We start from the raw sequence: 16835 nt of genomic DNA, 5'->3' as shown, positions 1-16835 counted from the left end.
AGGGAGCTGTGGCTTGGGAGTAAAAGGCAATAGCATGGACAGCGGCAGGGCACCAGCATGTCAGGGATGCTCAGCACCACAGAGCAGTGGTGCGGACAGTCGCAGCTGGACCCATGTCCTGGTGAGTGAAAGGGGCAGGGGAACTCTGATTTACCATGATAAAAAACCCAAAATCAAATGCCAAAATATATAGGTATTTAGGATTTATTTTATTATAATGATTAAGGCACTGTTAGGCTTCCAAATTGCTTTAAAATTGTAAATATGTCAGTAAAACATTGTGTTAAAACTGATATATAGATATATAGATAGTGGCATTTCATTTTAATTGCAGAAAAATGCAGATTTGGAGGTTTTAATCAGAAAATATGGGGTCTTTAGCAGAGAATTTGGGATTTTTAAACAGAGAAAACCAGGATCCCTGCTTATGAGGAAAGGCTGAAAGAGCTAGGGTTATCTAGTTTGGAGAAAAGAAAACTGAGGGGGAACTTGATAAGTTTTCAAATACCTGAAGGATGATTATAGAGAGTGATTGTATCCTGTATGATTATATCCTGAAGGATGATTATAGAGAGAGAGACTTTTGGCTGCAGGGGACAGGACTAGAAGCAGTGGCTTCAAGCTGCAGCATAGGAAATTTAAATTGGAGATTAGGAAGAGCCTTCTGACTGTGAGGATGTTCAAGCATTGGAACAGGCTACTGTGAGAGGTTATGAAATCTCTATCCTTGAAAATTTTAAAGAACAAATTAGACAGACACTTGTGGCTGGGATAGTTTAGTCATGGAGGATCTTGTCCTGAGCAGGGGACTGGATTAGATGGCCTCAGGAGGTCCCTTCCAGTCATACTTTCCTGTGATCGTGTCCTGCACATCTCCATGGCCTGTGTGGAGGGGGAAGGGCTGAAATTTTTGGGTTTCGCCTCCTGCCCTTAGCATGACCAAGCTCTGGGATGGAATAGTTGCCTATGCAAACATAGTCTGGGGAATGATTGGCTAGGGAATGGTCCTGGGAGAAGAGAGCAGCCTATCCTGCTCCATCAACTCTCCAGTGGCAGCTGCTAGAGAACAAGAAGCACCTGATAACAAGATAACTCCAACCCAGGGTGTCCTTCTGCTACTGCTGCTTCGGCCAGGAGGTTCTAGTGGCCTGTGATTGTTCGTAGGGACCATGGTGTCCTGGAAGAGGGAACCTCCTAATCCTTGTCATTTGAAAAGGAGACATTTTTTGCTGTGGCATGGGAGATTCCAGCAGGATGCAGGGAAAATGGGATATGGGAGGGCAAAGGGTTCATGCTGGCATCCAGATGTCCAAGGGCCTGGATGCTCTGTGTGTTGGAGTTGCAATATCCCACCTTATTCCCCATGTGCTGTGTCCCTCCCTGCCATACACCTCAATCCCATTGCTTTGTCCCACTCATGGGGGGCATTAGCTGAACATAGGCTCCTCTTGCAGCTCACAGAGAAGCTCCAGGACTCAGAGAATGAGTCCATGGCCAAGATCGCAGAACTGGAGAAGCAGCTGAATCAGGCACGCCGGGAACTGGAGATGCTTCGGGTGAGGCCAGTGGGGATGGAAGAGCAATACCCAAGGCAGGGAGGCATCAAGCCAAGGAGCGGGGTGCAATCCCCATGGAGCAGGGGTTGACACGTCCAAGTGGGAGGTGTTGAAGGCGGGGGTGGGGAGTGAAAGTAGGGGGAGAACAGGAGGAGAGGAGCGAGCTTGGCACATACAGGTGTGGGAAGCGGGATGGGAAGAGTTTGGGGTAGGAAGAGTTCAGGGTCAGCAGGGTTATGCAGTAGGTGCTGAGAATGCTACTCCAGCCCTGGGATACAAGCATCCTGGGTATATGTGAGAAGCCACTGACAACCCTTCTTTCAGTGAACTTTCCAGCCCTGGCACTCTTGGCATTGGAACATGGGCCCCTTCTCAGGCAATGAATTGCCTAGCTGTCTGTGCATGCACATAAGGATGCCTTCTTGCTGTCTTGGGCCCTCCTTGGGTGTGGATAATTCCCTGCTCCTTGTAGGAAGGGAGCACTTGCTCCGGTGTGGGTCACTAGCAATTGGGCTCCCTGCCCAGTCACATGTGGGGGTGGCACTGACTGGCTCTGTGCTCTGTGTATTGGCTCAGGACCAGCTCAGCGAGTCTGCCAGCCCAGTGAGCTCCCCCCCGCAGCCACCGCCACCATCACAGCCACAGCCACAGCAGCCAACAGAATCATATCGCTCGGCTTTGGAACAGAAGCTGGAGGAGCTGGAGGATAAAGGGTTAGTCCGGATCCTGCGTGGGCCAGAGGGAGACGTTGCCATCGAGATTGTCCCTGTTGTCATAGAAACCCCAATCATCCCCGTGGTTACTATAGAAGCCTCCGCCTCTACCAGCACAGGTATCTGCCACCTTCTGATGGGCAGCACAGGTGGTGGGAGGGAGGAGAGGAGCCCTGTTTGTCTCTGGATGGAACCAGGAACTCCCCCCAATCTGGGGCAGAGCCATCTATGGAGTGAGGCAATGGTACACTTGGATTTACCTTCCTCCTCACACCAAGGGCTAGGGGTCTTTCTCCTGCTCCATCCTGTTTGGAGCTGGGAGCCCCTTTTTTCAGGCAGGCTGGATTTCTAGATGGCAACCTTGCCCTGGGTACCAGCCCTGCAGAACCCCCCCAAAGTCTCCCTGAGGGGTGCACCTGCCCCTCTGAAAATCAAGAACTCACTGTGCCAGCCACTGCACCATCTTGGGATGCAAACACACACAAGATCAAGAAAAGCACGTGACATGGAGACCTTGTGCTGGAGGGTCACAAAGCACTCTGCAAAGTGGATCAGCATCACAGAAGGGAGAGGGGGAAACTGAGTCACAGAGGGAGGAGGGGACTTGTCAGAGAGGGCAAGGGCACAGACGCCTCCCACCTTGCCAAGCCCAGGCCCAGAACCCTCCATTGTTAGTCTGAGTGGAGGGCCTCATTGGCTTTGCATTTATTTTGCAGATTTCCTGTCTCCTTCCACCCCTCTCCCACCACCGTCTCCTGCTGCAGCTCCAGCTCTTCCTCCACCACCCCCACCACTACCCCCCACCAAAGATGCTGGCCCTCCCACCCCATCCAGCGAGCAACAGTCCCTGCCTTCTCCACCACCACCAGCCCCACCCCTCCCTGGGGTTGACACCCCTCCACCTGCCCCACCATTGCCTGGGGTGGAAATCCCACCCCCACCTCCCCTCTCAGCAACTAATGGCCCTTCTCCTCCTCCTCCACCCCCACCCCCACCCCCACCCATGGGACAGCCGCTGGGAGGAAGCCTAATCACAGCAGCCAGCTCAGGTAAGCCAGGCTTGGGGTGGGGGTGCAGCTCAGCACAGAAGGGAACATTATACTCATATGAGGGCAGGGGTGCCAGGAGGAGTGCCCTGGAGGCCACAGAGCAGGCACTGCCTGGCTGGCTTCTCATTTCCTCCATCCCCAAGAAGGGGAGGGAGGTGTCTCTGCCTTTCTGCCAAGGCAGAAATCGAAGGGCTGGATTGTGTGGGATGTGGAGACTCACACCACCTCACTAACATCCCTAACCAGCCCTCTGAGGACATTGTCCTGGGCCAGGGAGTCCCAGTGCTACAGCCCTGTTAGCTCTCCAGTCCATCTAGTTCTGTATTGCCCCATGGACAGGGCAGCTTGGGTGCTTAGTCCAGTAAGTTGCCTACTACCTCAGTCCATGTCTCCTCAACTCTGGCAGCAAAGCCACACTTCTAGGACAGGGACCTCTACTCAGGACACCTGGCTTGTTGTGTTCTGCTATGGTAGAGGCATGAAGAGCCCCCTCATACCTTTGCTGCTCTGAGGACCTGCCGGGTCCCCGGCCTCATGGTGCCCCATGGGAACTGACTCTACTCTCATGGTCTCCTGCCCTATCCCACTTGACTCTCATCCTTGTCCTTGTTGCAGTCAAAGTCAAAAAGACAATACAAACCAAGTTCCGGATGCCCATTTTCAACTGGGTAGCTCTGAAACCCAACCAGATAAATGGGACTGTCTTCAACGACCTCAATGATGAGAAGATCTTGGAGGTGAGGATCTGCTCTCGAGGCTACCTTTCTGGGATGGAACCAGCTCATTGCAACAGGAGGAGGTGGGAGGGAGGCGGGGCGTTAGTAAAGTCTGGAGAGGGTTGGGGTAGAGGAAATTGCTGTGGTCTGGGGCTGAGCTGGACAGCCAGTGAGCTGTTTCCTGGGCTGAGAACATGTGCCTAAGGTTAGCATTGTGCCAGGAAGGCTCAGGGCTATCAGGCAGCAGCTTCTCCACTGGATGAAAACCACACAGCCTGCTCCCAAAGGGGAGACTCCAGCATGCTGTCTTGTAGGCTCTGCACACCCAAGAGTTGCCTGAAGCAGCAGTTCAGCACCATGGAGAGGAGATCTCTGTGTGCTGGGGGCAGGTCTCAGGGCTGTAGCTTTACAGCCAGCTCAGCCCTGGAGTAACCTGCTTGCCTTGTTTCCATATGTTCATCCCACTCTCCTCCCTCCCCACCCCTTTATGCTCCCTCCCTTCTCTCCACCATGCTCCTCTGCTTTGCTGCTACCTCTTCTTGCCTCTCTGCTGCTCCCTGCAGGAGCTGGACATGAATGACTTTGAGGAGCATTTCAAGACCAAGGCACAAGGCCCCAGCCTGGACATTGGCGCCCTGAAGACAAAGGCTACTCAGAAGGCCCCCTGCAAGGTGACGCTGATAGAATCCAACCGGGCCAAGAACCTGGCCATCACACTCCGCAAAGGTGGCTTCAGCATTGACAGCATCTGCAAAGCCATCCAGACGTGAGTGCCACCCCAGCCCCCTGCCTCTGTGCATGCATGGACTGGCCGGAGCCATTGGCAAGATGCTAGAGGGCAGGAAATGCTGGAAGTTGCCCCACTGTCTAGCTGGAGCTAGTCCTCTCCATGCATGTGGGCACTGGCCTACATCCACCTCCCCCCAGCCCCCAGCTGCCTGTGCATCCCTGCACCAAACCTATAGCCAGTACCCGCAACCAGCTCTCAGCTGGACCCCTGTGGAGGACAGCTATCAGGGCTATGGTGTCAGGCACTTGACACAGGCTGAATCAGTAGTCCATTACCACTGCTGAGCTGATCCTCCCAATCCTCTCTTCTGCGAGAGGTGAGGACTGGGGATCAGGACACCTGGGTTCTATCCTTAATGTTCAGAGGTAGTTACGAATCCGGTACATGACAAGGACACCTAGAAATCCACACACAGATTGGTCCTGGGTGCCAGGCCCTGTATAGGTCAGTTACAGAGCTGGCCCTGGCCCCAAAAACCTCCTGATCTGCCTGATGGAATGGACAGACAGAAAGACAGATAGGGCTGGGAGGGTGATCTAACAGTCAAACAGAATGGAGCAAGAGATTTAGCTGGGCACGTAATTGAGCAGTGCCAGGGCAATCAGGGGCAGTGTGTCTAAAAGGGGCTTAGAGGTGGGGGTAAGGGTATTCAGGATGCCACAGAGAAGCAAGAGATGGAGGAATAGGGAAGGGGGATGAGGGGACAAGCAGCTACAGTCAAGACTTCCGGCTTTGGCTCTGGCTCTGACTCTGCCCTGCCCCCTCTCCATCTGGAGGAGGTGGATAGTGGTTCTGACACACCCAAGCAGGACATGGTTGCAGGGGTCCTTGAGGCTCTGTGCTAACCTATTCTCCCTCCTGATGCAGGTACGACCTGCAGACACTGAGCCTAGACTTCCTGGAACTGCTGGAGCGCTTCCTGCCCACAGAGTATGAACTGCTGCAGATACGCAAGTATGAGAAGGAGCAGCGGCCATTGGACGAGCTGTCGGATGAGGACCAGTTCATGATCAAGTTCAGCAAACTCCCGCGCCTGGCTGAGCGCATGAATGTCATGACCTTCCTGGGCAACTTCAGTGACACAGCACAGCGCCTGATGCCGGTATGAGCCAGGCAGGCAGGCCCCAGACAGTCAACGAGTCTGGGGCTGGGGGCACTGACAGCATTGCTCTGGGGCAGAGGGTAATGCCCAATTCACAGTGGAGTCAGCCAGGAATGGAGAGCAGAGGGGACTTGGGGATGCTGAGGAACTGCAGAGGCCTCTGGAGGAAGGTGAGGGTAGGCAAGTGGCGGTGAATCCCTGGCACTTCCTGTCTGGGGACCTGACTTCAAAGCTGCCTATGGTCATGTCAGTCACCCACATGCAGGCTCCAACAAGCTTATTGGAAACAAGTGGGTGCCACAAAACTGCCAGGTAGTGTAGAAACATCTGTGGGCAAACAGCAGCTGTGTGACAAGTGCAGTCAGGACAGCAGCCAGAGATAGCTGAGGCACCTCAACACTGCTCTGTGTGTGGGGGGGGAAGTGGGAGGCACAGGACTGGAGAAGCAGAGGGGGACTCTGGGTCAGGACTGAGAGGCAGAAGCAGAGCTGCGAGGAGAGGCCCAGGGCTGAGATATCCAGGAGCTGCAGGCTGGGAAGAGGAAGTGTCAGCAGAGCTGTCAGCGGGGAGCAGGAGCCTGTCACTTGGGATTGTGAATCAGGGCCTGTGGCTGGGAGCAGGGCTGTGGGAAAAGCCCTTGTGCTAGCCAGGGCCTGAGCCCAGGCTGGGTGTTTGGGGCAGTTTGTAGGGAGGAACGTGGAGTCCCTGCAGGCACTTTGCCCTCAGCTTCTGCCTTGCAGGCAGCTGTCCAGCAGCACAATGTCCTCATGCTCCCTCTCACCCTAACTGCAGCAACTCCACTCCATCATCGCTGCGTCCATGTCCATCAAGTCTTCCACAAAGCTGCGTAACATCTTGGAGGTGAGGGGCTTTGGGGCATTTGATCTGATGGGGCCAGGCCCTGAACAGGGGGAAAGGGTCTGGTGCCCTGTCTTGGGCTGGGGAGAGAAAGGAGACTCATGGAAATCTATTTGCTAATGTCCCTTCTTAGGAAGCCCAGGGGGTTCTCTGGGTCCTCCCTAGGTTGGGGGCAGGGTGGATATGGGGGTTTAGCTGGGCCAAGGGTAGGGAGGAGGGGGTTCTTTCTCTGGGGAAGGGAATGAGACAAGGACTGGGGGCCCTGGCTGGGCTGCGAGGAGACAGTGTTCACTTTGGAGGAGAGGGCCCAAGCCAGCCCTGCCCTGGCTGGTTGGTGCCCTGGGCTGTGGGGCTGGGGGCCTGATGTGAAGCTTGATGTGTGTCTGCCCCATGCTTGGGCCAAGTCTTCTGCTCTGAAGTAGAAGGGGTTGGGAAACATCCCCTTTGGCCGGCTATTGGGTGCCCCATGCCTCTTGCTGTGCAGGGAAGCCATAGTCCAGCACAGGGATGCCTGATGCCTCTGTGGCTTAGCAAAGGCAAATGACTGCTACAGCCATCTCTCTGCAGATTGTCCTGGCCTTCGGGAACTACCTGAACAGCAGCAAACGTGGGGCTGCCTATGGGTTCCGGCTGCAAAGCCTTGATGCGGTAGGTGTTGGGGAGAAGCTCAGTGCTCCGGGGGGGAGGCCATGGGAAGCAAATGCCTTAGCATTTCCCTCAGGGCACAGGGTTCTGCACCTGGTTCTAGCAAGACATAGTGTCCAGCAAAGGCCCCCTGTTGTGGTGGGGGGAGAGGGTAGCTCTGTTGGCCACACCAGGTCAAGTGACAGGCAAGGCAGATGGCGGCCCATTGTTAGAGGGCCCAGGAAAGCCTGCCATGAGGGGACAAGCATGAACTGCAAGGGCAGTTGTGCTATGGAGTAGGAAGTGGCAGATGTGGAGAAGAGGGTGCCTGGGCTGGGCTGTACTGGCTGGGCATGGTAGTGAGTGTGGTGGGGGGAAGATGGAGACCACCAAGCATGGGAGGTAGGCACTGGGCGGAGGCAGACACAACTGGACATGAGTGCTGGTAGTGGGGGAATGTTTGGGCTCAGCCCTCAACCTGACTGCTGTCCTCAGCTGCTGGAGATGAAGTCCACGGACCGGAAGCAGACACTGCTGCACTATATGGTGCGGGTGATCAACGACAAGTACCCAGAGCTGACAGGTTTCCACACTGAGCTGCATTTTCTGGACAAGGCAGGCACAGGTACTGGCATGTGGCTAGGACTCAGGGCAACCCCCAGGCCCCTGAGCTCCAAGAAGGGCACAGCCTCTGATTCAGGCAGCTGGCTCTTTCTGAAGCTCCTTGCAGGCAGGCAGTCACTGCAGCTCTCAATTGTTCTCTCTCTCCCTCTCCCCACCCAAGTGTCCCTGGACAGCATGTTGCAGGATGTGCGGAGCCTGCAGCAGGGCATGGAGCTAACCCGCAAGGAGTTTATGCGGCAGGATGACAGCCAGGTGCTCAAGGACTTCCTCAAGGCCAACACCGAAGTGATGGAGAAACTGCAGACTGATGGGAAGACAGCCAAGGTGGGTGCATCTGCCCCATACCTGGAGCAATGCATTCTGGAGCTTACCTGAACTGAGGGAGCTTGGGGCTGGGTGGGGTGCCCTGCCTACACACTTCCAGCCCTGGAGCTGGTCCCTACTGGGCACAGGGGCTTGGTCTGAAGAGGGGGCTGGTGCAGGTCTGTGTGTAGCTGGGCTTGGGGCAGCATCACAGCGAGACGGGAGAGGCCATGCATTAAGGCAGCAATGCAGTGTGCTTGGAGCCCATCTTTGAACCACCAACCACAGCAGGAGGTGACTCCTCCCATAAGGCCTGTCAGCCCCAGCTAGACAATGCTGCCTCTGAGCAATGCACACAGAAAGGCAGTCTAGGGGGGGTCTCTGATTAGATGAAGCAGCAACTGTGCTTCTGTGCACCTTTAGGCATCTCCAACCTCTGTGCATGCAGGGCAGCTGCATTAATGGGGTCTCTCTGTCTTTGCCCACAGGAGGCCTATGAGTTGGTTGTGGAGTACTTTGGTGAGAATCCCAAGACTACCCCCCCCACCATGTTCTTCCCAACATTTATGCGCTTCATCAAAGCCTACAAGGTAAAGGGGCCCAGCAGCAATAGCCTGGGTGGAGGGGCCATCCCACCTTGCATCCCCAGTGCTCTGGTTGGGCCATGGCCCTATGCGAAAGATAGGAGTGAGCCCTGCCCTTGTGTATTGGACAGCTGTGACTCCTCCCCTGCCCTCCCCCCCCACACACTTATCTTGGAAAAGTATGGGTGTGGACTGGGCAGACTTAATCAGGTACCTTGAGAGAGGACAAGCAGCCCTATGCTACTGCTTGGGAGGCCCATTTCCCAGGCAGGACACATGTAGCCTTCCAGGAGCTGTGACAGGGTCTGGCCCAAAGGCCCCAGAGGCTTGGTTATGGAAAAAAATTTCAGGAGCTAAGTTTATGGAGGGCACAGGACAATAGGAAAGGGAGTTCTGGTTCTCTAGTCAGGGTGTGTGATGCATGGAGTAATATTTGAAGTTCCCAGGTTGCAGTGCAGAGTGGAAGGTGTCTGGTTTTTCCATGCTTCTTGGTTTTGCTGGTTGCCACATGGGGCTAGGAAGGAATTTTTTTCCTTTCCTTTTGCTACAGGCATTAGGGGTTTTTCACCTTCCTTAGAGGCACTGGTGTTGGCTGCAGTGAAGGCTGGGAAGTTTGACTGGGATGTGCCAGTGATACTGTTGGACTTATAAAGGGTCTGAGGCTCTGGGTCAGACTGATTACCACGTATGGGATCAAGAAGAAATCTGACTCCACAGTCAGATGATTGGCACAAACTGGGGGGGCTATGCCTTGCTCTGCAGCAGTGGGGAACAGTCCAATTCCTTTGGTATCTTGAGCCTATTTTAATAAACTACATCCTGTCTTTGAAGTGGCAGGACACTGACAGTGCCTTCATTCTGCTACTTTACTTGTGACAAGTTAGGACATTCTTGATGTTTCAGGCCCTGTGCCTGGTAGTTGTGCCTGAGGGTGGCTCCTGATGTTGTTAAGAGCAGGTTAAACAGACACTTGTCTAGGATGGCTAAGACAGGGCTGACCCCTTCTTGAGCAGGAGGCTGGACTAGATGCCCTCCTGGGGTCCTTTCCGGCCTTACTTTCCTATGATTCTAGAAAAAGGGAGGTGCCTGGACCCCCCAGGGGCATAGGTTGTAGCCGTGTTGGTCTAAGGACATAGGCAGACAAGGTTCTTTGTGTGAATCTGATATCTTTTATTAGACCAACTTAAATAGTTGGAAAAAAATGTTTAAGCAAGCTTTCGGAGTTTAAAAACCCTTCGTCAGGCTGAGGAAGTTTCTGCAGTTGGTGTGAGCTCTTCCTGGATGGAATGAAAAGTAAAGAAGTCAGCAGCTGGGCTGGTATGCATATAAGATAAGCAGTCAGTGAAGATGTAAATTGATGAGTCAGTGGGTGAGAGACAGGCTGCGTGCGGGGGAAAGAAGGGGGATGAATAGTGGAGAGGTACCTGGGGAGTCAACTGTCGGGCAGGTTATAATGTGTCATAAATCCAATGTCTATATTTAGTCCATGATTTTTAGTGTCCAGGAGGCTGATGAAGTAGAGTTCATAGGCTCGTCTCTGAGAAGTGTTTTGTAAGTTGCCTTTGAGGATCAGGACTGAGAGATTGGAAAGAGAGTGGTTTTCTTGTGAGAAGTGTGCCCCCACAGGTAATTGGGTATTCTTGTCTTTGATAGATTTCCGGTGTGCGTTCATTCTGGTGCGCAGTTGTTGTCTGGTCTCTCCTACGTATTTTCCATCAGGGCATTTGGTGCATTGGATGAGGTATATTACATTTCTGGAGGTGCAGCTGTAAGATCTGGGAATGCTGATGGCTCTGTTGTGGGGTGTCATGAGTGTGGGGGTGGTGGAGGTGTGTTGGCAGGTTTTGCATTTCTTGTCGTGGCATAGTCTGGATCCATTTGGTGTGTTCTGGGCTTGAGGAATTTTGCTTCTGGTGATGAGGTTAGCGAGGTTTGGTGCTTATTTGAAGGCTCTGATGGGTGGTTCTGGGAAGATTTCTTTAAGAATAGGGTCTCTTTCTAGTATGGGTTGCAGTTGTTTGAGGATTTTCCATATGGGTTCGAGGGAGGGGTGATATGTCATAACCAGCGGTGTGCGATTTGTGGGGGGGTTTCTTCTGTACTGCAGCAGTTCTTCACCTGGTATCTGGGTGGCTCTATCAAACTTGCGATCTAGCTCTCTGGAGGAGTGTCCTCGTTGGGTGAAAGCCTTTTTAAGATTGGTGAGGTGGCAATCCCAGGTGTTCTCCTCACTGCAAATTCGGTGGTATCTGAGGGCTTGGCTGTATAACACAGCTTTTTTGGTGTGTTTAGGGTGATTGCTGGTTCAGTGGAGATATGTACGTTGGTCTGTGGGTTTGTTGTATAATGAGGTCGGTATTTTACCATTATGGAGACTGATCATTGTGCCTAAAAAGGAGATGTCGGTGCTGGAGTATTCAAGACATAGTCAGTCAGATGGAGGGATGGTGATTGTTGAATTTCTGATGGAACTTAGTCCGAATGATGAAGATGTCATAGATTCATTGATGCTAGGGATGGAAGAGACCTCAACAGATAATCGAGTCCAACCCCCTGCCTGGGCAGGAAAGAGTGCTGGGGACAGATGACCCCAGCCAGATGCCTATCCAGCCTTGTCTTAAAGACCCCCAAGGTAGGGGAGAGCACCCTTGGAAGCCCATGCCATCGATATATCTTAAGTATAGCAAGGGTTTGATGGTGCAGTCTTTGAGGAATTCTTCTTCCAGGTGGCTCATAAAAAGGTTGGCATACTGTGGGGCCATTTTGGTGCCCATAGCTATTTTTGACCCCCACCCCATCAGAGGTCTGTGACCCTGCCCAGTGCCAATGAGGGGTTGTAGAGCTCCTCTACTAAGCCCCTGCATGGTTGGGCTTCCAAGGAGGCAGCCCAAGCAAGGCTGAGTACATGATGCCCCAAAATACATCAGCACTGTGTACTGGTATAAGAGGCACCATGGGGCCTGAGTTGGAGACCTTCCCCATCTAACCAGCTTCCACACTGTTTCTTTCCTCTCTAGCAAGCAGAACAGGACATTGAAATGTGGAAGAAACAGGAGGCAGCTGCCAAAGAAGCAGAGTCCAACCCCCCCAGCAATGAGAATCAGTCAGGACAAAAGGTACAACCAGTGCTCCCCTCCCCTCGTCCCATCCACTAAACTCCTCACCCTACTCTTTCCCATGGTTGTGAAACCAAGCTTCTGTGCCCCTATGGGTCTGAGAGCCCTTTTGGTGCCTTTCCCAGAGCCAGAGCTTCTGCCTTCACCTTCTGACAAAACACCATGTTGCATCTCCCTAAAATTCCTTGGTTTTGGCTTCCTCTTCACTCTCTGCCTTAAGCTGTTGTATAGCATTGCTGAATAGGCAGAAAACTGGCAAGTTTCACCCCAGAGGTGGCTGCATCTGAAAAGTGGGTGAAGCATTTTTTGTGCTGGCTTTGTAAAGTATGTGAGGATCTCTCAAAGGAGGAGGTGCCATCCTTGAGATGCCTGGGTCCATGGGAAATGTCCCACATTCTCTGAGATGCCACAGGGGACCCCCATTTACTTCCTTCTTGTTACTGCTGCTACAGTCTCCTGTCCAGAAAGCCAAGCGGCAGCAGATGGACATGCTTGCTGAGCTGAAGAAGAGGCAGATGGTGAAAGAGCCCCTCATTTATGAGGGGAAAGATGGTGCCATTGAGGACATTATTACAGGTGAGGTGGGACAACCCCTGAACTTGGGGGTGGAGTGGGAGTTGGACCCCACAGGCAGATGCCTAGTGGGTCAGAAGCAAGGGGACACTTGTGGGTGGGGTGCTAGGTCAGGGTGAGAGTGGTGTGGGGTACCTGTTGGTGTATTACTGGGTTTTCTTTGGGATGCGCCTGCCATATGGCTGTTAGTCCCACATGCCCCTTGTTCGCAGGCCATGCTCCTGCCCCTTTCCAAACCCTTCCCTGCCTTCCTCACTTATTCTTGTAGCCACTGTCCCAGTCTGTCATGGGCTGCCTGTCCTGTGTATAGCATTTGGGGACCAAGGGAGGGTAGGCATTCCAGAGATGGCAAGGGGGGTGAGCCACCCAGAATTATTAAGGGGTGTTGCCTAGTAGGTAAAGCCAGAGTCTGGGATCCAGCTGTCTCTGTTCTCAGCCTTGCTGATGTATTTTGTCTTATTACTTTGTCTCCCTGGGCTTCAGCCCCCTAGGCTCTGCACTGCAGAGCAGAGCCATGGATCTGACTGTGTCCTTGTGTCCCAAGCATAGGCACTGACTTTTATTTTTGTGGTGGGGAGAGGCCTAAGATGATGGACACGTGGAAAGTTTTACATATTTCAGATAACAGCCCTCTTCCCAAGGGGGGCCATGGCCCTCAGGCCCCCATGTACTTGGCACCTCTGGTCCCAAGGGTTGGAGGGGGCCAGGAGTGCTCCAGTTGTCTGGCAGGGGCAATACAATTAGCTGGATTAATTGCTGGTGCATGCCAAGGCCTTAGGAAGGCTTCCTCTTCCCAGCTCTTGGTTGCTGCAAATCCCCATCACAGTGGAGCAGACCTCTTAACCCAGGGCTGGATGCTTGGATGGGTGGAGCAGCTGGAAAGGGACACTCAGGCCATTTGCCCTGTACAAAACAACTGCCCAGGCCAGACCAAACTCTCCCCGCACACTCCGCTGTCTCTGACTATTCCTCAGTTCACTACCTGCTCCTGCACTTTCTCTCTCTTTCTGCTCTCTCCCCCCTACTTCTCCCCCTCCTGCCTCTCTGGATCACTGCTCAGTTCTGAAGACTGTTCCTTTCACGGCCCGGACGGGCAAGCGCTCGTCCCGGCTCTTCTGCGATGCCAGCTTCAATGAGGAGAGCCCCTTATAGCCTCTGCCACAAGGTAATCTGGGTGTGGGACCAGCTAGGTAAGACAGCTCCCCCACCCTTCATGCAGCCCTTTTGCTCAAAGATATGGACAGCTCCCAGGCTGAAGCCCCTCTGCCCACCTGGAGTCGGAGCAGCTCATGTCCTTATCCTCTGTATGAGGTTAGAGAAGAGAAGGCTCCAAAACTCACTCTCTGCCTTGCCCTCCAGTTTGCTGGCACATCCACTACCTCCCTGTCCCATGGGCTTTGATCTTCTAGGCTCTGAAGCTAAGCAGGACTGGGCCTATTCTGCCCCAGCCTAGGAGGCAGCAGGACTTCCCAGATGTTACATGAGTCAGTGCAGGAGGTGACTTTCCTTTTGTCAGCCTATGGAGACATGTTCAGAGGGCTAAGGGGGGTGCTGGACTGGAGCAGGCACCAACCAGGCTCCATGTATTCTCTGGGCACAGGTCTGCGGAACAACCCGTACCGGCGCGCCGACATCACCAGGTGCAGTGGCAAGAAACGATCCTCGGGGCAGACCCTCCAGGTGACCTCTGACATCTCGCTGTGACCACTCCTGGCCTCTCCGTGGGCAGGCATGGCATGGGCCCACCATCACTACTGCCTCTGCCCGGGAGGTGGCAGGACCCCAGGGACCAGGCCTCTCTGCAGACCTGTCAGACTGAACCAAGGACTCTTGCAGTAGGGGGGAAATCACCACTTGCAGCTTCTTAAGCTACTTAACTGTGCAGAGTGCCAGCTGGGGCTGCCCTCCCCTGCACCCCAGCCCACCCACCCTTCGCAGGTCTGGCCCAGCAGACTCTCCAGGTATTATACAGCAGCTATGTCCAAGCTGCCTGCTCCACCATGCCATTGGACTACTCCCCTTCTCCAGGCTCAGGGGACAGGAGTAGAGTGCACGTGGCAGTTGCTCAGAGGTCCACAGGACAAGCAGAGAGGGCTGAGGCTCCTGAGAGCAATAGCTGCCCCTTCCATGGTCGCTGTCCCTGTTCCCCTCACCTCACATGCTGGACCATGGCCACAGGTGGAAGAGCATTGGGGGAGCTCCTGCTCTTCTCTGGTGTGTTCCTGCCTCCCTGTGTGCTGGTGCCTTTGTGCAGTCAGCGTTGGGGCAAAGTACAGGACCAGCCTGCTGCACTGCTCCTTGAACTGTGATCTCTTCTTCCCCTGGGATTGCCCTGCCACTAGGCTAGACCCTGTGCCCTTCCTCCTGCAACCTTATTCCTTCCCCCTGCCATACAGCAAGCAGATAAGCCTGGGCTGCCCTTGCTTAGAAGCCATCTGGGAAGGGGAAGGAGGCAAGGGGGGGGAACCCACCAGATAATACTAGGCTGAGGTGAAGGGTTGGAGCCTACTGCAAGGCTTCTACCACCAAATGCTGCACCAACTCTCTTGGCTGGCATGTGTAGGCAGCTGGATATGTCTTCCTTTAAATTTTCTTTATGCTGCGATAAGTAGGCAAGGAGAGGCAAGCAGGAGAGTGACGAGGGAGGCTCCTGCTGTTTGTGCAGGGTCTCAGGATGCAGATGCAGCTGCATTCTGCACTTGGGCATTGGGTCCAAGTTGAGCAGCACTTGTCTGATCCCCAACAGGCTCAGATGCTATGACAATCAGTGGGGTTAAGGATTTGCAATTCCCTGTGTCCCCACAAGGTGTCGCACTTACCTTAAGCCGTCTGCATCCCCATGGCTGGGATGGCACCTCAGAAGCAGCTCAGTGGTGTGGCCTGTTTGCAGGGCATCCAAGGACAGACCAGTACCAAGGAGACCAGGTGCAGAAGGCTTGCATGGGACTCCAGTAAAGCTATAAGCACCCAAGGATGCCTGGGTGGCCTCACTCAGGTAGTTGCAGTAATACATCTGTGCAGTACTCACTGCAGCTCAGGCATGTGCATCTACACCCTGCAGCACACACAATAGTATCAAAGCCTTAGAAAGGCACATCTGGTGCTGATGCATACAGCTGGGTTATGTCCCCAGTTAGCAGGGCCCATGCACTGCAGCCACCCTGCTATGTCTGAATCCTAATCACTTACTATTGCAATTAAACAGCTGATGCTTGCTAAGAGTAGGAGCCATTTCCATGATGCATTTACTACTTCATTACACCCCCCACACCTGCCTGCCCAGCCTGATCCAGGGCTTGTGGCTGCCATGTATTCTCGTGCTAGACCAGGCTTTTAGAGTGAAGCAAGCCTTATTTGTAAGCCAGAGCTGCGCTTGCTTCCTGCTGTAATTAAGAGGCAAGACTGCTACCTGCTTGGCATCACTCTCACAAGCTCATCACAAAAAGGGATGGGGGGTGGGGGAATGAATGTGTAACTTATAAAGATGCCTTTAAGAAAGAGTTGTAAGAAACATTAACTGCTAATTTGTATACATTATTTTTATATTTTGTCTGTGAGGCTGTTAAATCCAAAGCAGAGCTGGTAATAAACCCACTCAAAGGATATAACACCTGTCTGGAGGGGGAGGGAGTCTTCTATCCATCTGCCATAAACCAGAGATACAAGGCGAGCAAGTCATAGCTCACTACATGGAAAGACTCGGTCAGAGCACTGCCTGCCATCCCCCCACCTCCTTGGACAGAGACCTCTACTAAACAAAACAGGTGAGAGAAGCTGACCCCTGCAAACACACTGCTGTTCCTCGGGGGAAGAGGATCTGATGAGAGGTTGAGCAGGGAGCAGGTTGAAAGCTCTCAACTGTACTTTGCTGTCAGGCCATGGAGGTTGGGCCCTGTTTCACTGGACCTGATTGTAGCCAAGTGGAGACTCAAAACAAAAGTAGAGCACTGTGGGGGAGAGTCTGGAGCACTGCTCCAGCTGGCAGATGAGCTTCATCTTGTAGGGTGAACCCGAACAGAAACATGCCTTTCAAAGAGGCCAACAGGCATCTGAAGGTCTCCTCTTCCCCCACTCCCCCACCCAGCAGCACATTTTCCTTTTTATTTCACATTTGAAAAAAAAAGAGCATGGTTCCTCCTTTCCTTATTACACAGCTTGTTTGTCACCCTCAGGTTCCTGTTTCTCATGGTGTAGTGGATCCCCCTTGCTGACACCAAAACTGTAACA

The 16835-nt window shown here is 53.5% G+C and overlaps 1 protein-coding gene across 4 annotated transcripts in view; it reads left to right on the top strand.

The window, feature by feature from the left end:
• Positions 1-16218, top strand: part of FMNL1 (formin like 1) — a 63958-nt gene extending 47740 nt beyond the window's left edge. For all 4 annotated transcript variants that reach the window (XM_059726897.1, XM_014596283.3, XM_006278588.4 and 1 more), the window contains 14 exons: positions 1455-1556; positions 2133-2388; positions 2986-3318; positions 3934-4055; positions 4598-4800; positions 5692-5926; positions 6719-6787; positions 7352-7432; positions 7904-8033; positions 8193-8356; positions 8824-8925; positions 11937-12035; positions 12488-12611; positions 14209-16218. In XM_059726897.1, coding sequence (XP_059582880.1) covers positions 1455-1556; positions 2133-2388; positions 2986-3318; positions 3934-4055; positions 4598-4800; positions 5692-5926; positions 6719-6787; positions 7352-7432; positions 7904-8033; positions 8193-8356; positions 8824-8925; positions 11937-12035; positions 12488-12611; positions 14209-14312 — 2124 coding nt within the window. In that variant the 3' untranslated portion in view covers positions 14313-16218. The remainder of the gene's footprint in view (positions 1-1454; positions 1557-2132; positions 2389-2985; positions 3319-3933; positions 4056-4597; positions 4801-5691; positions 5927-6718; positions 6788-7351; positions 7433-7903; positions 8034-8192; positions 8357-8823; positions 8926-11936; positions 12036-12487; positions 12612-14208) is intronic.
• Positions 16219-16835: the final 617 nt, after the last annotated feature.

This window comes from Alligator mississippiensis, chromosome 4 (genome assembly GCF_030867095.1).
Source record: "Alligator mississippiensis isolate rAllMis1 chromosome 4, rAllMis1, whole genome shotgun sequence".
Taxonomy (NCBI): domain Eukaryota; kingdom Metazoa; phylum Chordata; order Crocodylia; family Alligatoridae; genus Alligator; species Alligator mississippiensis.
This window is presented reverse-complemented; position numbering and strand designations above follow the sequence as displayed.